This window comes from Suncus etruscus, chromosome 9 (assembly GCF_024139225.1).
Source record: "Suncus etruscus isolate mSunEtr1 chromosome 9, mSunEtr1.pri.cur, whole genome shotgun sequence".
NCBI classification, from domain to species: domain Eukaryota; kingdom Metazoa; phylum Chordata; class Mammalia; order Eulipotyphla; family Soricidae; genus Suncus; species Suncus etruscus.
Window position 1 is genome coordinate 10,188,386 of NC_064856.1, and position 21,720 is coordinate 10,210,105.

A 21,720-nucleotide genomic window follows, 5' to 3' on the forward strand; every position below is an offset into this window, starting at 1 on the left:
GGAGACCTCCTCTCCCCCATAAAAAAAAAAAAAAAAAAAAAAAAGAAAAATTGATCCATCAGATAGTTAAAGGAGGCTGTGGACCTCTGCCCTCCTCAGTTTTTCAGTAAGAGGATTCTCTGTGAAGGGACCCAAAGCAAGAGCCCAGCATGCAAGAAACTATTAACTTATTCACCCACAGTGTCCTGGACACCTCACAGCAGAGCTAATTACCAAGTTCAGTATATCTATACACACGCACGCACACACACAAGCACACTGACTAGGTTTTCTAGTCTTCTCCATAGTAAGGGCAGGACAAATAGGGGTTAAGACACCTGCAAATGGTCAAATCCCCAGCACCCCAGATAGACTCCTAACCCTTAACAGCAGTGATCCTTGTACAGAACCAAGAGTAAGCTCTGAGCTTTTTTGCTATGTGGCCAAATACAAAAATTAAACACACAAAAGACTTCTCAGTATTAGTAGTCCAAGAAAAATGTATGAAAGGGCTCAAGCTATCTACAAGTTAAAACAACTGAGCCACTCAAGGTAAACTTAACATTTGTGCATTTAATAATTCAGAAATCATTTTGTCAAGTTTGTACATTATGCCAGGCTTAGAAATAACTGACCTCCAACACTATTCAATAACCATTGGATTGAGGGGAGATGACACAAAGGGATGGACCACATATTCTGTGGCAATCCTGATCGCTGGCACTGCATGGTCACCGTGTGGGGTCCCAAAACCACACACGCACACAACTAACCACAGGTCTTACAACCACAGTAACAAGCATTTTATCTAGATGGTCTCTAGTATATGTTGCAAAGGTTAAATACATAATGCGAGCCTCCACATGCCTATTAGTCTCTGTAGTAGACAACCGCCTCCCTAAGTAGATAAGAAATAAAAGAAGTAGTAATTTGGATTTACAGAAATCTCCAAATCAGTATTTGAAGAAACACTGCATGCTTTGCAAAATGATAGTCACTTATATTTGCAGTGCCGGGAAGAAAACCCAGGACCTCACACATGCAACTCAACTGCTCAATCAGAAGCTACATATCCAGCCCAATAGCCAGTTTAGAATTCAGTTCTGTGGGCTAAAAGATAGCACAGGGATTAAGGCACTTGTCCTGCAGGCAGATGTCAGTTAAATCCCTAGCACCAAATATGTCCCTCCCTGAGCACCACTGGGTATGGTCCAAACCTCCCTACACACAAACTAATTAATGTTTCAATGATCACACTGTAGCAAAGTGATTCCTGCACATAACTTAGGTGTGTGGGTGGTTCTGTTAAATGCATACACACAAAATCTATGCTGTTCACAACACATTTACCTAATAACATACTTCTCCAGACACATACCAATCACTTCTGTAACTACTGAGCTGTACATTTACACTACATCAAAGGCAAAGAAGAAAGACCACATATTCTATCACTCCACTTATAGGCAATGTTCGTGTTCAATCCAAGTCAGGTAGACAGCTTCTGCATTTTGCATGCACAAGGCCAGGTTTGATTCCTGATGCTTCATGATCCCCAGAGCACCACTAGGAACTCTGCCCTAGAGCAACAAACCAAGACCAAAATACCACTGGGCATGGCCCAAAAAAAAAAAAAAAAAAAAAAAAATAGATAGATAAATAAAAATTAAAAAAAAAAAACAAAAAAACAGAATAGCCAAATCCATAGTAAGTGGATTAGCAGGCAGGAAAGAGAGAAACAGCAGGGAGTACTGAGCAGCTATGACCCAGAACAAATTTTCAAAAAGGAAAATGTGGATTAGAAATTGTCTAGTTCAGCCCAAAAGGAGAACTGAGAACATCAATAGGTCATTCAGTTTCCTTCATGGACTATAGGGAAAAATAAAAAACAACTAAAAGTGCTATCTGAACACACCAGTGTATAGACTAAAAACCATTCAACAGGTCCGGAGAGGTAGCACAGCAGTAGGATGTTTGCCTTGCACGCAGCCAATCCAAGACAGACAGTGGTTCAAATCCCAGCATCCTACATGGTCCCCTGTGCCTGCCAGGACCAATTTCTGAGCACAGAGCCAGGAGTAACCCCAGAGCGCTGCCGGATGTGACCCAAAAAACCATAAAAAAAAAAATAAACCATTCAACAACACACTTTCAAAATTTAAAAGCACCCAATGTACTTCTCCATCTACTAGCAGACCAAAGTTTCTTTTCAGGGCTCTTTCAGACTTTAATTAAAGCTCTTGCTCCCTTCTAGGGGGGAAAAAGCTTCTACAGAACACCCACACTGTTCCACAATGCAAATATATAAATATGCTTCAGACAACATCATGGAAGACCAACTACATCAAGGCCTTTAAAAAATGTCTCGGGGCCGGAAAGATAGCACAGCGGTGTTTGCCTTGTAAGCAGCCAACCAAGGACCTAAGGTGGTTGGTTTGAATCCCGGAGTCCCATATGGTCCTCAGTGCCTGCCAGGAGCTATTTCTGAGCAGATAGCCAGGAGTAACCCCTGAGCACTGCCGGGTGTGACCCAAAAAACCAAAAAACCAAAAAAAAAAAAAAATAAACAACAGAAAAAAACAAATGTCTCCAATAGGGGCAGGAGAGATAGTACAGATGGCTACCTGCCTTGTACACGACCAAACTCAACTCAATCCCTGGCACTATGAGGTGTAATTCCTGAGTATCACCAAACAAGAGAAGATTAAAGAGGGGGGGAGGCAAATGTAAGGCCATGTTAAAGAGAACTAAGAACAAGGACCAGAGCAATAGCACAGTAGTAAGCCTAGCACACAGCAGGCCTGGGTTTGAGTCCCAGCATCCCATAACCCCCGAGCCTGCCAGGGGCAATTTCTGAGCGCAGCCAGGAGTAGCCCCTGAGCACTGCCACGTGTGGCCCCCCATAAAACAAACAAACAAACAAACAATAACAGAGAACTAGGGGCCGGCGAAGTGGCGCTAGAGGTAAGGTGTCTGCCTTGCAAGCGCTAGTCAAGGAAAGGGCCACAGTTCGATCCCCCCAGCGTCCCATATGGTCCCCCCAAGCCAGGGGCAATTTCTGAGCGCGTTGCCAGGAGTAACCACTGAACAAACAGATGTGGCCCGGAAAAAAAAAACAAAACAGAGAACTAAAACAGATATAGGTCTGCCTGATGCCACAATCCATGCTCCTAACATGTGGCTTAAAACAAACTCCTCAAGCATATAGAAATGATGACTACATAAATAGCTGGAATACTGCACTTGGAAAAGGTGCTCTGGGATCTTTTACCTGCACTGCTAGAGCTGAGAGGTTTCTTCGGTTTGTTCAGAGCAGGAGCAACAAGAGAGGGTGCCACAGCAGTCTCTTGACCTTGTCTGGCTGCGACAGGGTCATAGTCTTTCCCATCGTAGTTTGCATCAAAGAACTTCTTGAACCATTGAACAAATTCAAAATTGTCCTGAAACTTTCCTTTTACTAATTTGTCCACAGGAATTATCTGCAAAGAAAAAAGACAAGCTTAGCCCAGAGCAAAAGAATTTTGTTAAGATCAAATCAATATAAAGCTGTCTAAAGGAAATATAAATAAAACAATAAAAACAGTGCAGAACCCCCTCCCCTTAAGTGTCCAGAACAAAATAGCAGTCTAGCAGGCAAGGCTAGAGTTTAATCCCCAACACTCCATATGGTCCCTCAAGCTTCACCAGAAGTGATCCCTGAGTATAGAGCCAGAAGCCCTGAGCACTACTGAGTATGCCCCCCACCCTCACAAAAATGAAGGAAGGAAGGAAGGAGGGAAGGAGGGAGGGAGGGAGGGAGGAAAGAAGGAAGGAGGTAGGGAGGAAAGAAGGAAGGAGGTAGGGAGGAAGGAAGGAGGGAGGGAGGGAGGGAGGGAGGGAGGGAGGGAGGGAGGGAGGGAGGGAGGAAAGAAGGAAGGAGGTAGGGAGGAAAGAAGGAAGGAGGTAGGGAGGGAGGGAGGAAGGAGGGAGGGAGGGAGGGGGGAGGGAGGGAGGGGGGAGGGAGGGAGGGGGAGGGAGGGAGGGAGGGGGGAGGGAGGGAGGGAGGGAGGAAGAAGGAAGGAAGGAAGGAAGGAAGGAAGGAAGGAAGGAAGGAAGGAAGGAAGGAAGGAAGGAAGGAAGGAAGGAAGGAAGGAAGGAAGGAAGGAAGGAAGGAAGGAAGGAAGGAAGGAAGGGAAGGATCAAGAATATCTAGAACAGGGGCCAGAGAGATAGCACAGCAGTAGGGCCTTTGCCTTGCAAGCGGCCGACCCAGGACCGATGTTGGTTCGAATCCCGGCATCCCATATGGTCCCCGTGCCTGCCAGGAGTGATTTCTGAGCACAGAGCCAGGAGTAACCCCAGAGCGCCAGGGGTGACCAAAAGAATATCTAGAACAAGTCACACTTTGTCTTTAAAATGGTATTCATCACCTGCTAGAACCCTTCCAATTCCATAAATTTATAAAAAGACTCCAAAATGGGGCCGGGCGGTGGCGCTGGAGGTAAGGTGCCTGCCTTACCTGCGCTAGCCTAGGAGACGGACCGCGGTTCGATCCCCCGGCGTCCCATATGGTCCCCCAAGCCAGGAGCGACTTCTGAGCGCATAGCCAGGAGTAACCCCTGAGCGTTACCGGGTGTGGCCCAAAAACCAAAAAAAAAAAAAAAAAGACTCCAAAATAAAAAAGAGCAAATAGTATACAATATCCAAACTATTCCAAAGATGATAGCTATCAGATCACTCTATAGTAGGGGTCTCAAACTCGTGGCCCGCAGGCCATTTGCGGCCCTCCATACAACATTTTGTGGCCCTGCCCTAGAGGAATCTTTGTTTTGTTTTGTTTTGTTTGGGTCACAACCTCAATGTTCAAGGCTTACTACTGACTTTGCACTCAAGGATCACCCTGACTTTGCCTCCTGCGGCCCCCAGGTAAATGAGTTTGAGACCCCTGCTCTATAGTATGTATCTCTCCAGAGTCAGAACAGGCAGGGGTATACTATACCGCCCACCCCACAAAATTCCCCAAGTCATCGGGAATAATCTCTGAGCATGGCTAGGTATTGCCCAAAAATAAAACAAAACAAAAACAAACTAACAAGAGTAAATATGTCAACCCAGTGCCCTAGGACCTTTCACACGATAAGAAATATAAAAATTAACCAGATTCCTACAACGAACAGTATTAAAACAACTTTCGTCTTCTATATCCATGCTAACTGCATTTTTGGGCTTTTTTGTTTTTTGGGTCACACCCGGCAGCGCTCAGGAGTTACTCCTAGCTCTATGCTCAGAAATCGCTCCTGGCAGGCTCCGGAGACCATATTATAGGATGCCAGGATTCAAACCACAGTCCTTCTGTGTGCAAGGCAAACGCCTTACCTTCCCACTATCTCTCTGGCCCCTAACTGCATACTTTTTAGAACTTTAGTTTTTATTTTTGGATCACACCCAGTGGTACTCAGGGATCATTCCTGACAGGACTCACTGGTCTATGGAAGGGTCAGCTGCATGCTAAGCAAGCACTCTACCTGCTATATGTTACTCCAGCCCCAAGAAATTTGTATTAAAAGAACAAGAACCACATTATATAGTCTTGTGGGCTAAGCAAATGGTATATTAGATTAGGCGCTTACCTTGCATGTGGCTAATCTGGACTGACTCCCCTGACATGATATGAAGCATGTATAAGGAGTAATCCCTGAGTATATTCAGGTCTGAACCATCCCCCCAAACAATCTAAGGGTAGATGTAATAAATATTCAAAGACCCTAAGGATATGCATTATATTGCAGGAGGCCTGGGTTTGGTCCATGTCACTGCATCGCCATAGAACTGAACTGTGAGTAACAGCTGAGCACCACTGGGTGTGGCCCAAGTACCAAAATAAAAATACAAAAAAAAATACAAAAGGCAATGAAGGGGCTGGGCGGTGGCGCTAAAGGTAAGGTGCCTGCCTTGCCTGCGCTAGCCTTGGATGGACCACGGTTCAATCCCCCGGTGTCCCATATGGTCCCCCAAGCCAGGAGCAACTTCTGAGCACATAGCCAGGAGTAACCCTTGAGCATTACCAGGTGTGGCCCAAAAACCAAAAAAAAAAAAAAAAAAAAAAAAGGCAATGAAGATGGCTCAAAGTACTGAAGCTTGAAATACTTAATACTACTCTCTAAGAGAATACTTTCATTCTACCATAAGGAGAGCATTAGAGAAATAAATCCAGAGATTGAAAGTTCATTACATTTTGTTTCAACTTCTTTTTTATTTTGAGGACACACCCAATGGTGCTCAGGAGTTATGCTTAGTTTAGTGCAAAGCGGGCCAAAAAGTGTCCTAGATAGAACCAGGCCTCTTGCATACAAAGCATGTGCTCTGGCTCACTGTGCTACCTTTGGAGCCCTAATATTTTATTAATCATCAGTACAGATTTATGGATTGATTCCTAAAGCTACTAACTTAATCACAAAGATGACTGCAGAAAAACTGAGGATAGGTAGAAGGGAAATTTGTTCCCAGTAAATTCTATTAAGGTTTCTTATTTAGATAAAAGAAAAAATAAAAGGCTCAGAGTCAGAAACTAGCACCTCTATCCTTAGTTTCTATGAGTTAGAAGACAGATCAGGGGGCCGGAGAGATAGCATGGAGTTAAGGCGTTTGCCTCTCATGCAAAAGGTCATCGGTTCGAATCCCGGCGTCCCATATGGTCCCCTGTGCTTGCCAGGAGTGACTTCTTTTTTTTTTTTTTGGTTTTTGGGCCACACCCGGCGGTGCTCAGGGGTTACTCCTGGCTGTCTGCTCAGAAATAGCTCCTGGCAGGCACGGGGGACCATATGGGACACCGGGATTCGAACCAAACACCTTTGGTCCTGGATCGGCTGCTTGCAAGGCAAACACCGCTGTGCTATCTCTCCGGGCCCAGGAGTGACTTCTGAGCATGGAGCCAGGAGTAACTCCTGAGCACTGCCGGGTGAGACCCAAAAAAAAAAAAAAAAAAAAAAAGAAGACAGATCAGGGGGCCAGAGAGATAGCATGGAGGTAGGGTGTTTGCCTTGCATGCAGAAGGATGGTGGTTCGAATCCGGTGTCCCATATGGTTCCCCGAGCCTGCCAGGAGTGATTTCTGAGCATAGAGCCAGAAGTAACCCCTGAGCGCTGCAGCCAGGTGTGACAACCCCTCCCCCCAAGAAAAGAGAAGACACATCAAAGGAGCCACAGATTCCATCCCCAGCATGGTCCCAAGCACTGCCATGAAGAAGCAGGTAGCCAAGCATACAGTAAGAAGCCCCTTAGCACCTCCCCAGAGTAGTCCAAAAACAAAACAGGAGGGTGGAGAGAGAGCAAGTGGTTCGTATGCAAGAGACTCAGGTTCAATTTTGAGCAGTCCCAGAAACTGCCAAGATGACATACCAACAGCCAGAAGTCCCTGAGACTGCCAGGTGTGGGGCACACCCTCTAGTTTCACTCTCCCTCCCCTCCCCCTTCCCTCTTTCTCATGATCCAGAGATGTAGTTCTGCAGTAGAGCAACTGTGAGGTCCTAAATTTGATGCCCAATAATGGGTTAAAAAAAGAGGAAAGGAAACGTTTTTTTGTCTGTTTCTTTTTGGGCGACCCTGGAGATGTTCCAGGATTACTCCTGGCAGTACCTGGCAGATCACATGTGATGCCAGGATCAAACCTGGGTTGGCAATATGCAAGACAAATGCCCTATATTTGGCTGTATTGTGGCTCCGCCCCTGAAAAGAAACAAACTGGAAAAATAAAACTTACTTTGTCAACACCCATTCTCTTAAAACCTGCTTGTAGTATTTTGAAGTTCTGAATATATTCATGTTCTAGCTTAGCTTGAAATTTCACTTTCTTCAAGGCAATGGAGCCAGGAAACAGCATGTCCATAAACTGACAATATGCAGCCCCTAAATAAACAACACAGAAGAATAAAACACAGTCATTAAACGCCATTAGTAAAACAGCAAATGCTTTCACCAATCCATTGAACCTAAATACCATTACAGGGAAATCTCCCAAAGGCAATCAGGAAATTTGGGACTCCCTCCAAGGAATCTCCATCAACTATGTCAGCAGTCCAATGCTAGAGACCACCCAAAGAATGGTTCCAGGATCTCCACGACTGGGACTGGCAATTTGCTCAGGAGACCATGGGTGAGGATTAGACTGGACTTGGCCACATTCAAGGCAAGTGACTTAACATCTGTATTCTTATTTATTTATTTTTGGTTTTTGGGTCACACCTGGCAGTGCTCAGAGGTTACTCCTGGCTTTATGCTCAGAAATCGCCCCTGGCAGGCACAGGGGACCATATGGGATGCTGGGGTTCGAACTGCTGTCCTTCTGCATGAAAGGCAAACGCCTTACCTCCATGCTATCTCTCCGGTTCCAACATCTGTATTCTTTGGTCCCAATAATACCTTTGGTTTTATGTATTTTCTTTGGGGTGAGGGGCACCTCCAGCAATGCTCAGGAGTTACTCCTATCTCTATACTCAGGGATCACTCCTGATAGTGCTCAAAGGACCTTATGAGATGGTGGAGACTAAACCTGGGTCTGCTACATGTGAGGCAAATACCCTACTCGCTCCAGGCCCCCCAAATATAATGTAAACCTTTATAATAAGGATCCTCAAAATCCAACAACTTCAGGAATGTGGCTCAGCAGTAGATTGATTAATTGCCTGCATGTGTAAGGTTCTGAGTTAGATCCCAGTGATACCCCCTAACCCACACATACATTCCTTCATTATCATTTAGCTTCAAACTCAACTTTTACCATCTGATTTTGGCTAGATTAGGACAGAGATACATAGTCAACATTACATGGAATCTCAAACTTGGTATTATTTTGGTTTTGATTTTTGGGTGCAGAAATCAAGCCTGGGGCTCTGGTATGCACGAAATTTGCTTCAGTTCTTTTAAGCTATCTCCCCAGCCCCAAACCCCATATCCATGTTGCTCAGAATACTCCTAAGCTTGGGATCACCGTGGAGGTGTTTGAGGGATCACAAACCACAAACTTTTGATTAACAACCCAGGCCTCCTACCTGTAAAACATGAATTCCAACCCTTTGAGCCTCTATCCAGCACCATACTCCATTTTTCAAAACATGTAACAAACAAATTTTTTTGTTTTTGTTATTGTTGTTACTTGTCCTTTTAAAACTAGTTTTAGAAGGGCTGGAGCAATAGCACAATGGGTAGGGCATTTGCCTTGCAGCGAGCAGCCAACCTAGGTTCAATCCCCAACATCCCATATGGTCACCCATGCCAGTCAGCAGTAATTTCTGAGCTCAGAGTCAGGAGTAATCCCTGAGCACTACCAGGTGTGACAGCACCCCACCCCATTCCAAACAGTGGGAAAGGGACCTGGAAGACAGGTAATAGGTTGCCTTGCTGATTCTAGTTGGATGTTCCCTGAGCAGAGACAGATGTAAATTCTGAGCATTTCAGGCTGGGTTCCCCCTTCCCTCCAAAACAAATAGAAGGAAAACAGGTGAAACTGTCTGCAAGGAGAGAACCTCCTCTCCACAGGCAGGAAGGGGACATACTCCTCAAGTACCTACAGTTCACCCTCCAACCTTATTATTTTCCTAACATGTCTACCATCCCAAAATAAATTTAATCCCTCTATTCATAATACTGAACTGTCCAAGTCTAGCTGGCCAAGTATCTCTAGGAGTGGGCCTCAAGTCTCTGAGCACTGCTTGGGAAGCCTTTGCCCTACAACTCCTTTATCATAAGAAAGTAATGCTCATCATCCCATTTGTTCCCCAATTCTTTCCCCCACTTGCCATTATTTTTTCCATCTCCACCCCTAAAGATACTTTTTTGGTGCTTAAAATTTCCAAGAGTACTGGGGCTGGAACTATTGTTCCAACATAGCAGGTTGGGTACTTGCACTACACATAGCCAACGCTGGTTCAATCCCCAATCCTGCCCATTGTGATCCCCAATCACCAACCCAGGAGTAAGTAAGCCCTGAAAACCATCGGGTGTAGTCCAAAACAAAACAAAAAAATTCAAGAGTATTATTTTCCTAATGTCTCATGCACACCCCAATTCCAGGGCAGGTGTCAACCTGCTGCTGTCCATCCTCCAGGGCTAATTCATCAAAAGAGAAAGCCAGTGACTAAGCAATCGGCATCCTGCAGAACAACTTGACATCACCATCATGTGTGTGGTCAGCTTCCTTTAAATCCACCACACTGGCTCCCTGCCAGCCCTTGCCTGAAGAATGCTGTCACCGTTACTTTCAGAAAGATGCAAAGAAAAAAAAACTAGAAAAAGACCAAAGTGATATTCTTCGAAGAAAAGAGTGTCAGAAAGTGAGTCTTGTTTTGGGGGTAGATGGCTTATTTACTCTTCTAACAATAACACACTGTGCGCATTTATGAACCAGGAACTTAATCTATTCATACATTTTTTTTTTTTTTTAGTTTTTGGGTCACACCCGGCGGTGCTCAGGGGTTACTCCTGGCTGTCTGCTCAGAAATAGTTCCTGGCAGGCACGGGGGACACCAGGATTCGAACCAACTACTTTTGGTCCTGGATCGGCTGCTTGCAGGGCAAACACCGCTGTGCTATCTCTCCGGGCCCTTTCATACATTTTTAAAAGGGACACTAAGGGTAATGGTAATAGCTAGAGCACAAGCTTTGCAAGCTGAATTCCCTGAGGAGTGCCAGGTATAATCCCTGGCAATAGTAAATAATAATAATCCCCTCCCCTATAAAATAACTGCCAAAGGGGCCCGGATAGCACAGCGGAGTTTGCCTTGCAAGCAGCTAATCCAGGACCAAAGGTGGTTGGTTCGAATCTCGGTGTCCCATATGAGACAGCCAGGAGTAACCCCTGAGCACCGCCAGGTGTGGCCCAAAAAACGAAAAAACAAACAAACAAAAAAATAACTGCCAGAGATAGTATAGAGCACTTGTCTCCCACAGACCAACCCCAGCACCATATATGGTGCTGAGTATTGCCAGAAATAATCCCTGAACAATGCCAGATGTGGGCTAAAGAGATAGTACAGCAGGCAAGCCGTTTGCCTTACATATGTCCAACCCGGTTTAGATTCCCAGCATCCCATATGGTGCCCAGAGCACCACAAGGAGTGATTCCAAAGTGAAGAAGAGCCAGTAGTAATCTCTGAGCACCACCAGTTGTGGCTCAAAATCAAACAAAATATTTCAAACTTTAAAAGAAGGAAAGTGACAGGCAGACAATGGAAGCACAGTAACATAAAATGATTAAAAATATTGGTGATGGGAATGATGCACTGGTGAAGGTGGGTGTTCTTTATATGACTGAAACCCAACTACAATCATATTTGTAACCAAGGTATTTTAATATAGATATAAAAAAAAAAAAAAGTACTGACTTGAGGGGCCGGGAGTGCTGGCACAAGCGGTAAGGCATCTGCCTTGCTCGTGCTAGCCTAGGATGGACTTGGTTCGATCCCCCCGCATCCCATATGGTCCCCATGCTATGAATGATTTCTGAGCACATAGAAAGGAGTAGTATCACCAGGTGTGGCCCAAAAACAAAATAAATAAGTACTGAATTGGGGCTGGAGTGATAACACAGCAGTAGGGCATTTGCCTTGCACACACAGACCTGGAAATGACCCAGGTTCAATCCCTGGTAACCCAAATGGTCCCTGGAGCCTGTCAGGAGCAATTTCTGAGTGTAGAGCCAGAAGTAATTCCTGAGCACTGCTGCAAGTGGCCCAAAAAATGTACTGACTTTAATCTTTTGTTACGTGCAATTAAAAAAAACTAAACACTTAATAAAAATAATCAGTAACAATGCTTCCTAGATTCCAAAGTCAAAGACCCAGTTTCTACAACAAAGTAACAACACTAAAAAAAGAGTCAACAAAGGAGGCCAGAGAGATAGCACAGCAGTAGGGAGGACATTTGCCTTGCACACAGCCTATTCAGGACTGACTGGTGGTTCAAATCCTGGCATTTCAATGGTCCCTTGTGCCTGCCTGGAGCTATTTCTGAGCGCATTCTGAGCGCAGAGCCAGGAGTAGCCCCTGGGCGCTGCCAGGTATGACCCAAAAACCAAAAACCAAAACAAATAAACAAAAAACTATACATTTAATAAAAATAATCAGGAACAATGCTTCCGAGAATCCAAAGTCAAAGACCCAGTTTCTACAACAAAGTAAAATACTAAAAAGAGGGCCCAGCAGCTGATCCAGGACCAAAGGTGGTTGGTTCGACACCGGGGTGTCCCATATGGTCCCCGTGCCTACCAGGAGCTATTTCTGAGCAGACAGCCAGGAGTAACCCCTGAGCAACGCCGGGTGTGGCCCAAAAACAAAAAAAAAAACAACAACAAAAAAACAACAACAAAAAATACTAAAAAGAGGGGCCGGGCGGTGGCGCTAAAGGTAAGGTGCCTGCCTTGCCTGCGCTAGCCTTGGACGGACCGCGGTTCGATCCCCCGGTGTCCCATATGGTCCCCCAAGCCAGGAGCAACTTCTGAGCACATAGCCAGGAGTAACCCCTGAGCATTACCGGGTGTGGCCCAAAAATAAAAAAAAAACAAAAATACTGAAAAGAGTCAACAAAAGGGGGCTGGAGAGATAACAGCAGTAGGACATTTGCCTTGCATGCAGCCTATTCAGGACTGAAGGATGGTTCGAATCTCAGAATCTCAATGGTCCCTTGTGACTGCCTGGTGCTATTTCTGAGTGCAGAAGTGTTGTGTAAACATTTTTATGGGATTATTATGTTACTGACCCTACCCTTATGGTGATTGTGCCCTACCCTAGGATGTGATCTGGCATTCTGCTCCCGCCCTAGGGTGGCACCTGATTCTGCTCTCATCATTGGGTGGTACCTGATGCTGGGGCATAAAAGCAAGGGTCTGTGGAAGGTGAGGGGCTTTTTTCCTGGGGCCTATTCTTAGGCCTTTTGGCTTCGGCCTCTTCATGGAATAAAGAGCTGTTTTCTTCAGAAGCCTGACTGCCTATTGGCTTTCTTCCCGCCGCATTCACCTCAGAACCGCCTGCTTAACAGGGTAACAGACGCTCGTGGTCCGAGCTGGAAGAAAAAGGCCTCATCCTCCATCCCTCCATCAGTCAACCTCATCAGGAGCTGATTTGCAACACAGAAGTAACCCCTGGGTGCTGGCAGGTATGACCCAAAAAACAAAACAAGGAACTATACATTTAATAAAAAATAATCAGGAACAATGCTTCCTAGATTCCAAAGTCAAAGATCCAGTTTCTACAACAAAGTAACAACATAGAACAACAAGGATAGAATAATAGAACAGCACAGCAGCAGAGCGTTTGCCTTGCCTGTGGGATTTGATTGATTTCCAGCATCCCATATGGTCCCCAGCCTACCTGGGGCAATTTCTGAGTGCAAAGCCAGAGTGACCCCTGACCACCACTGGGTGTGACCCAAAAACCAATCAATCAATCAATAAAGTTTAAAAAATAATAAAAAAATAAAGTCCCCCAAATATGATCATGTTACTTAAATAAAAAATATATTTAATAAAAAAAAATAAAAATAGACAAATAAATAAAGTCCACTACTTCGGTTTTAAGAGATTTAAAGTTGTTTATTTAGGGGCCAAAGAGATACTGTATTTCCCTGAAAATAAGACATTGTCACTTCCCTACCCCTCTCCTTCCTCCCTCCCTCCCTCCCTCCCTCCCTCCCTCCCTCCCTTTCCTTCCTTCCTAAAAAAAAGAAAAGTATTTCCAGATGAAATTTCTGGAAGTTGCTTTAGGAAAAAAAAAAAAAGAAGACTGTCAGAAAATAAGACCTACTTACAGGTTTCCTTCTGGGTGAAATATAAGGCATCCCCCAAAAATAAGCACACCCACCCCAGGTTCTGACTCAGAATAAAAGTTAATTTACCATAAACTGGTTGCTAGGGTCACCCACCTGGGGTCTGTAGGATTCAGTTGGTCTGGTTTGTGTTGACAACTACCATACTATGGTACTGTATACAGGTAATGAATTTCCTTTATTTTCATTTAACAATAAATGTGTACCATATTCTTCTTTATGAAAAAATTAAGACAGCCCCTGAAAATAAGACCTAACGCATCTTTGTGAGCAAAAATTAGTAAGACACTGTCTTATTTTCGGAAAAACAGGGTAGTACAGTGGGTGCTTGCTTTGTACATGGCTGATGCAGGTCCAATCCCCAAAATCCCTGAGACCCATCAGGTGTCATCCCTAAGTGCAAAGTCAAGAGTAAGCCCTAAGTAACACCAGGTGTGGCCTCAAAACCACCACCAAAAGTTGCTTAGGGGCAAGAGAGATAGATGGCTCAAAGAGCTGAAGTTCGGGCCAGAGCAGTGGCAGTAGGGCATTTGCCTTGCATGCACTAACCTAGGACAGACCGCGGTTCAATCCCCCGGCATTCCAGATGGTCCCACAAGCCAGGAGGGATTTCTGAGTGCATAGCCAGGAGCCAAAAAAGCAAAAAAAAAAAAAAAAAGAGCTGAAGTGCATACTTAGTCTGTTGAGAGACATGGTTTAATCCCTAGCAACCTCATGGTCCCTTGAGCACTATCAATAATGGCAACCTAAAAAAATAGAACCAAAACCTATGGGTGGAAAGCAAAGGTTAGAGATCAAGCTGAGGTCCAACCTGGGCATATGGATTTCCCTCTCTCTCAGAACATACAGATAATGAAAGCAGCAGGATGGAACAAGAGGAAGATGGGTGACTGGGTCATGCTGCTACACTCTGACTGTAACAGTTAATACAAGATCTTGACTCTTAAGAGTCAAGAAGATGCCCCAGGGACTAGAGAACAAGCTTTGCATGTGCAGGTTCCATCCACAGCACCACTCAGTCCACCAACTTGCTGGAAATACCCCTAGATACTGCCAGATATAAGCCAAAACCAACAAAAAGAAAATTAAAAACTAAGACCCTAATAAAAATGGACCCAGTAATTAAGCAATTCATAAGAGGAAGCTGGGAAAGTGGTTCAGAAGTCAAGTACTATAATGGGTAGAGCATTTGTCTTAACGTATATCCAACCTGGTATCCCAATCCCAGGTATCCCATATGGCTCCCTGAGTAATATCAAGAGTGATCTGAGTATTGCTGGGTGTGTCTCAAAAAACAAAGCAAAATTATATACAGGCAGCCAGAGCAATAAAATATAGACCCTCGCAACTTTAGAAAAAATAATGATCAAAGACCTCTGATCCATATATACTTCTGTATCTGGGAACCATTGAAGAAAGAAATAGGTAAGATCTATTTTAACACAGATCTCAGTAGTAACAGCCACTCAGCCTATTCATAAAAAAAATCCCAAAAGCTGGCTAGAGAGACAAGAGTCGATAATGTGCTAGTCTTACTTGTGGCCAACCTGACTTTGCTCCTGGCATCACATAAAGTTCCCGGGGTACTCCCTGAGCACTGCCAGGATTGGCTCAAAAAAGCCAAATAAGGACTGGAGAGATAGCACAAAGGTAGGGCATTTGCCTTGCATGCGGCCGACCCAGGACCAAAGGGGTTCAATTCTCAGCATCTTATATGTTCCCCTAAAGCTGACTAGGAGTAATTTCTGACCGCAGAGCCAGGAGTAACCCCTGAGCGCCACCAGGTGTGGCCTAGAAACAAAAAAGGAAAAGAAAAATTTTTTACAATTAAAAGGGAAAAGTAGGGCCCGGAGAGATAGCACAGCAGCGTTTGCCTTGCAAGCAGCCAATTCAGGACCAAAGGTGGTTGGTTCGAATCCCGGTGTCCCATATGGTCCCCCGTGCCTGCCAGGAGCTATTTCTGAGCAGACAGCCAGGAGTAACCCCTGAGCACCACCGGGTGTGGCCCAAAAACCAAAAACCAAAAAAAAAAAAAAAAAAGGGAAAAGTAATCACCCAAACAGTGGTTTTGTCAAACTAGAAGAACTTTTTTTTTTCTATTTTAGTTTGCATACCACACCTGGCAATATTCAGGAGTTACTCCTCTATATTCAGGAGTCAATCCCGGTAGGCTAAGGATACCATATGGCATATCAGGGATCAGCCCACTACTAGAACATTCTTGCTTTAAATCTCTCCCTCTCTACCAAATTCTTATTAAATAGTCTGAGAAAACTGAAGTTCAAGGGGCTAGAAATATAGTATAGCAGGTAAGGTGCTTGCCTTGCACATGGTCAACCCAAGTTCAATCCCGGCCACCACATTATGATGCCCCCAAGCCCTGTCAGGTGCCACACTCATGATCCCTGAGTGTGGAGCCATGAATAAGTCCTGAGAATCACCAGATGTCGTCCAAAAAAAAAATTTGCAGCTGAAATAGCATTGCCCAACTGTGGCCTTGTGCTACTTAGGAAAAAGATATTCAAGTGATAAATTAATGTAGAAATAGAACAAAGACAAGTATTGTTCTCAGCGAAGCATTTTGAAACTGGATGTAGAAGGTGCAAACAGAACTCAGAGCTAAGCAAAAGCATCAGCATAGACTCTAGACACACACTTCTTTTTTTCATTTTTGAGTCATACCCAGCAGGGCTCAAGGCGACGCCCAGTACTGTGCTCATGAGTAACTCCTGGCGATGCTCTGGACACACACGGTGCCTAATGCAAGGATTAAACCTGAGCTTCTCGAATGCTTTGCATACACTCAGCACTTGGACCTATTTTTCTGGCCCTCAGCAATATACTCTTTGAGAACTGGAAGTTCATTCAAGAAGGGGAAGCAAGGCAAGGCTGAAAAAAGGGAAACAGTGACCAAAACACAAAATGTGGACCTGCAGCTACTACAAGCAGACACTGGCCTTATGCAATCCTAAAGGAGCTGCAGCCTTTCCTGAAAAAGCAGTGATGGCTTGCTCTTACCTGAGCACAGCTGTTCAATCTTCGTCAGATTCAGCTGCAGAGACTCATTGATCCATGCCAGCATGTCATGTCGACTCAGATTGTCACTGGTGACTGATGTTGAATATACATTCACTGCCATCTTCTACAGCATTGAAAAGAAAGAAAAGGGCTCACATTAAAGGAGAGGCGCAGGAGTGAAATTCATTCAAGAGCAAACCTAGTGTTGAAGGCTCAACGGTTTTCTTTTCTTTCTTTCTTTCTTTTTTTTTTTTTTGGTCCTGGGGATAGAACCCACCAGGGCCCCAGACATGCCAAAGCATGTGCTACCATGAAGCTACATCCTTGACCAACTGAACACTCAATTGTTAGGCAGTGCCTGCTTCCCCAAGAGGCCAAACCAGATACACTAGGATTCCAGCCAAGGGTCCAGACCTCCATGGGTACATGGTGCCTGAAATCAGCCATTTTGCCACTGCCCAACGCTCGCCAGCTGAACACTTAGGCTCCACTTTAATGTGAATGGCATAAAGCTTTATCTCCAAGAGCTCTGACTAAAGGGATAATTAACCATTTTAGGAAAAGGAAAGTCAAAGCACAATTAGACCATTTCCTGCTTACAAAAAAGAAACCCAGACCAGACAAATATTACAGGGACTTTCCTTGCATGCAGTCAAACAGAATTCAATCCCCAGCACCACACACGGTTCCGCCTCTCTGGAGTGACCCCTGAACATAGAGCCAGAAGTTAGGCCTGAAGCTTAAGTCAGTATGGTCCTAAAACAAAGAAAAATTAAAAACAGCAGTACAGCTTTATCTACTGAGGTATCAAAATGTTTATTTTGAGGGCCTGAGAGACAGTACAGAAATAAGGTACTTGTCTTGCATATGGCTGACAGGGTTCAATCCACAGCACCAGATATGGTCCTGAGTCCGATGGGAGTGATCCCTGAGCACAGTAGGTGTAGCCACAAAACCAAAACAAAAGTTCACAACATTTCCCTTCAGATAGCGAACTTTTATTAATTCTTATCTACAGTTTATTTACAGTTTTCCAAAATTACTTTGAAAACTGTTCATATGTCTCAGAGAATTAAGAGGCTAAAGAGATAGTACAACAGGTAAGGCACTTGCATCGCACTCAGCCAACCTGCGAGGATGGCACTACATACCATCCTACAAGCCCATCAGGAGTGATTCTAGTAAACCCTGAGCAGAGCTGGGTGTAACCCCCAAATAACTTTAGTAAAGTAAAACAATAAAAGCTCAGCACTCCATGGAAAGTAAATAAACTACCCTAAAGGCAGCTGAGTCCCTGTTATTAGATCTCTGTTGAGTTCCCCCATGGAAGAGTATGACAGCCAATTAACTAGGCATCAAGAGCTTCGAATATATGGGTCTAGAGAGGGAACAGCAGGTAGGGTGCTTGCCTTGCATGCAACCAACCCGGGTTTAATTCCTGAATGCAGAGCAAGCAGTTACTCCTGAACATTGCTAATATGGCTCCAAAACAAACCAAAAAAAAGAGCCTCAGATGGGGCTGGAGCAGTGGTGCAGGGCATAAGGCATTTGCCTTGCTTGCGCCAGCTTAGGACAGACCACAGTTCGATCCTGTGGCATCCCATGTGGTCCCCCAAGCCAGGAGCAATTTCTGAGAGCATAGCCAGGAGTAACCTCTGAGCGTCACCAGGTGTGGCCCAAAAACCAAAAAACCAAAAAAAAAGAAAGAGCCTCAGAGCCAGAGTAATAGCACAACCGTAAGGCATTTGCCTTGCACACTGCTGAATCCTGCTGCTGAAAAAAGTCTCAGACATGTGTCACATGATCCTGACAACTCTGAAAGGTTCAGTCATTCTCCTCAAGGTACAGAAGAGGGAAGAGGTGAAAATATGGAAAGCCCAGCCAAGACAGCTAAATCCACATTCCCCACCCACCCCTCACTTCTTTGCAAAGTTCTCAAATTTGAACATACAGTACACTATTAAAGTGCTACTACTAAATGTGGGTGCCCTGACCATCCTCATTCACATACTGTTCTTGGGGATGGAAACCAAACAAGGAGAAACAAGATGCCTGCTATTGGGAACACACATGTTCTGGAGAGCAGAGCTTTCGAGCTTCCTTGACACATCGACCCTGTTTCGGGCGGAAATCAACACTCCCATGGAAATCGATCTTAAGTGAAACGGGGCCAGCTAGTGGTGGTGTCCAAAGCTACTACTACCCGCACCCCTCATCCCACCTCTCACCTGTGATTGAGAAAACATCACCAATCCCAGGGGAAATACTGATTCACACAGTAAGAAGAGAAAGAGGAAAGGATCTTTAAAGGAAGATTTGAGAACCAGAGTGAGCTCACTGGGCTGAAGCCATGTGCTTTGATACAGGAGGTCTGAGTCTGTTTGGATCCCAATACCCACAATATCATCCCTGAGTACCAAGCCAGGAGTAGCACCCAAATTTCTTCAATATGACTCAATGGCAAAAAACATGGTTCGCATGCAGGAGTTCCATCCCCAGTACTGGGAACTGGGGGGTAAGTGAGGCTTAAAAACAAGACACAAAGTGAAGTCTGAATTGTAGAACTCAGAAGGAGGTAGTCATGTGGGGACCTGGGGTGGCAAAAACCTAGTGAGGAGGATGAGCAGTACAGATGAAGAGAGACAAAAAGGAGCCAAATCATGTTAAGGTCATGGAATCATTTTATTCTCTAGTGAAGGATAGAGCTCAGCAGCAGAGCACCTGCCTTGTACGTGACAGCCTCGATTCTACTCCCAAGTATCCCAGATTTATTAGGAATCTGCTATAGGGAATCGCACCTTCAAGCTGGGCAGAGCTCACCCTACTGTACTACTAGCAGAGGGCGGACAGGAAAGAGGGAGACGAAGGAAAATGAACTAAGAGCAAGGCAGGGGAGTCCACACCTAGTGAGATCTGGGCAGGCCCCTAATAAAACATAAAACATTTGCTGTGACATCTGAAATGCTTGCCAGACCAATCTCGCTGAGGAACATAGAATAAAAAAATATGAAACAAATGGGGCCGGAGCGTTAGCACTGCGGATCCAGGACAAACCTTGGTTGGATCCCCAGCATCCCATATGGTCCCCTAACCCTGCCAGGAGTAATTTCTGAGCACAGAGCCAGGAGGAACCCCTGAGTGCCGCCAGGTGTTACCCTCCCCCAAAAATCCTGGGGACTCAAGATGGTTTAATATATGCACTCAATTAACATCATACACTACAACTGAAATGCTTCCCAGTATTGCCAATACTGAGGGAAACAGTGATTTGCACACTCCAAATGGCATCTGTCCCCCTCAACTTAGTGGCCAGATTAAGAACTGGTCTTCTACTTCCTTTATTATGGTCTGCCCTAGGCTGCTGCAAATCACATAGCTACAGAATCTGGGCTCTACTCACCCAAGAGAGGTTCCAAGAGAGGGTATCAACTTATCAGTTCTGTGTCCCCACAACCCCACCCCCACATCTGCACACAGAGGGGTACTCAGCAATACAACTTGCTTTCAGGCTGGCAGGACAGAAGTGTCAGAGAGAGAAAAATATATCTACATATGCTTTTTCTTTTCTTAGATGGCAAGTTATATTCCTAAACTTAGATAATAGCACCAGGAGCCAACACAACTAGGGTTTCTCATACCACATGAATAAAAACCTCTTGGGCCGCAGAACCTCATTTAAACCACAACACAACTCCAGTTTCTGAGCCTTTGCAGAACAAGATTTGGGCTGGAGGAAATTAGCCCTATGCATAGAACTGTAGATTTCTTGCCACCAAGACTAGTCTGAACTGGAGGCCACTCATTAATTGTATAACCCCTGGCAAATTACTTAACTTTAATACACCTCAATTATACTACAGAATTAAGGCCACCTATCCGAAGAGGAAAATGGGGAGGCTCAAATGAGATAAGGCATATAAAATACTGAGCAGAGTGACCAGCACAAAGAGTAAGTATTAAACAAGATGCAGAGTAGGAAAGAGTCTGTCTCACTCATTGGCAAAATCAATTCCAGTGAACTGTCACCCAGTTTTCATTCCAATCCGCTCCAAATCTCCAAAATTATCTGAGTTTGTCTCAGTTTGTTCTTATATAGTAGCTAGAAAATATTGTGGGCCAGCGTGTATGTAATGGGCTGGGCACATGTGGTGTGTGCAAGAGGCCCGCACCATATGGGCCCTCAACTATGACCAGGAGACCCACCCGCACCTCTCAAAGCACTCCACAGCACTGATGGTCCCAAGTCAACATGGTCCCAAAGTCAACATCAACAAAATCAGGTCACACATCTTTCCACCCCACCCCCCACTGCTTAAAACCTGTGTGCAAAAATGCTATTACCAAGCAGAAAACATGGTTTTCATGATTGAGCCCTTACCATCTATTTTTCAATACACAAACATATTCTGAACAATGTATATGTCCTACCATCATATAGTGAAAGCTGGTATAGCCACGTGTCTCCTGACCACACCCAATTTTAGAGAACTTAATGGCCTTTCATCATCATATAATTTAAAACGCTTTCATTAGCAAAGACTAATACCAGTGCCATATGCTCTGCAAAACCTGCAGCCACTTAATACTTGAGTGAGGCACCCTGTGATGTGTAATAAACATCCCTAACTCATCCTATTAATTGGCTTTTACAGGTAGTCAAAGCATAGCCTAGTTCTCAGAGCTACAGATAACTCCATCTCCACCTCCTACTCAGCAAATATTCCACTGGAGGGGCTGGAAAGATAGCACAGAGATAGCACAGTGGTAGAGCATTTGCCTTACATGCAGCCGATTCAGGACTGAAGGTGGTTCGAATCCTGGCATCCCATACGATTACCCGTGCCTGATAGGAGCGATATCTGAGCGCAAAGCCAGGAGTAAACCCTGAGCACTGCGAGATGTGATCCAAAAAAATAAAAATAATTCCTCT

The 21,720-nt window shown here is 44.7% G+C and overlaps 1 protein-coding gene across 2 annotated transcripts in view; it reads right to left on the reverse strand.

Annotated features, from left to right (window-relative positions):
* The window catches only part of MAPRE1 (microtubule associated protein RP/EB family member 1), a 33,464-nt gene that overhangs the window by 9,144 nt on the left and 2,600 nt on the right, over positions 1 to 21,720 (reverse strand). For both annotated transcript variants that reach the window (XM_049779343.1, XM_049779344.1), the window contains exons 2-4: positions 16,791 to 16,914; positions 7,717 to 7,862; positions 3,251 to 3,458 (exon numbers count right to left, since the gene is read on the reverse strand). In XM_049779343.1, coding sequence (XP_049635300.1) covers positions 3,251 to 3,458; positions 7,717 to 7,862; positions 16,791 to 16,911 — 475 coding nt within the window. In that variant the 5' untranslated portion in view covers positions 16,912 to 16,914. The remainder of the gene's footprint in view (positions 1 to 3,250; positions 3,459 to 7,716; positions 7,863 to 16,790; positions 16,915 to 21,720) is intronic.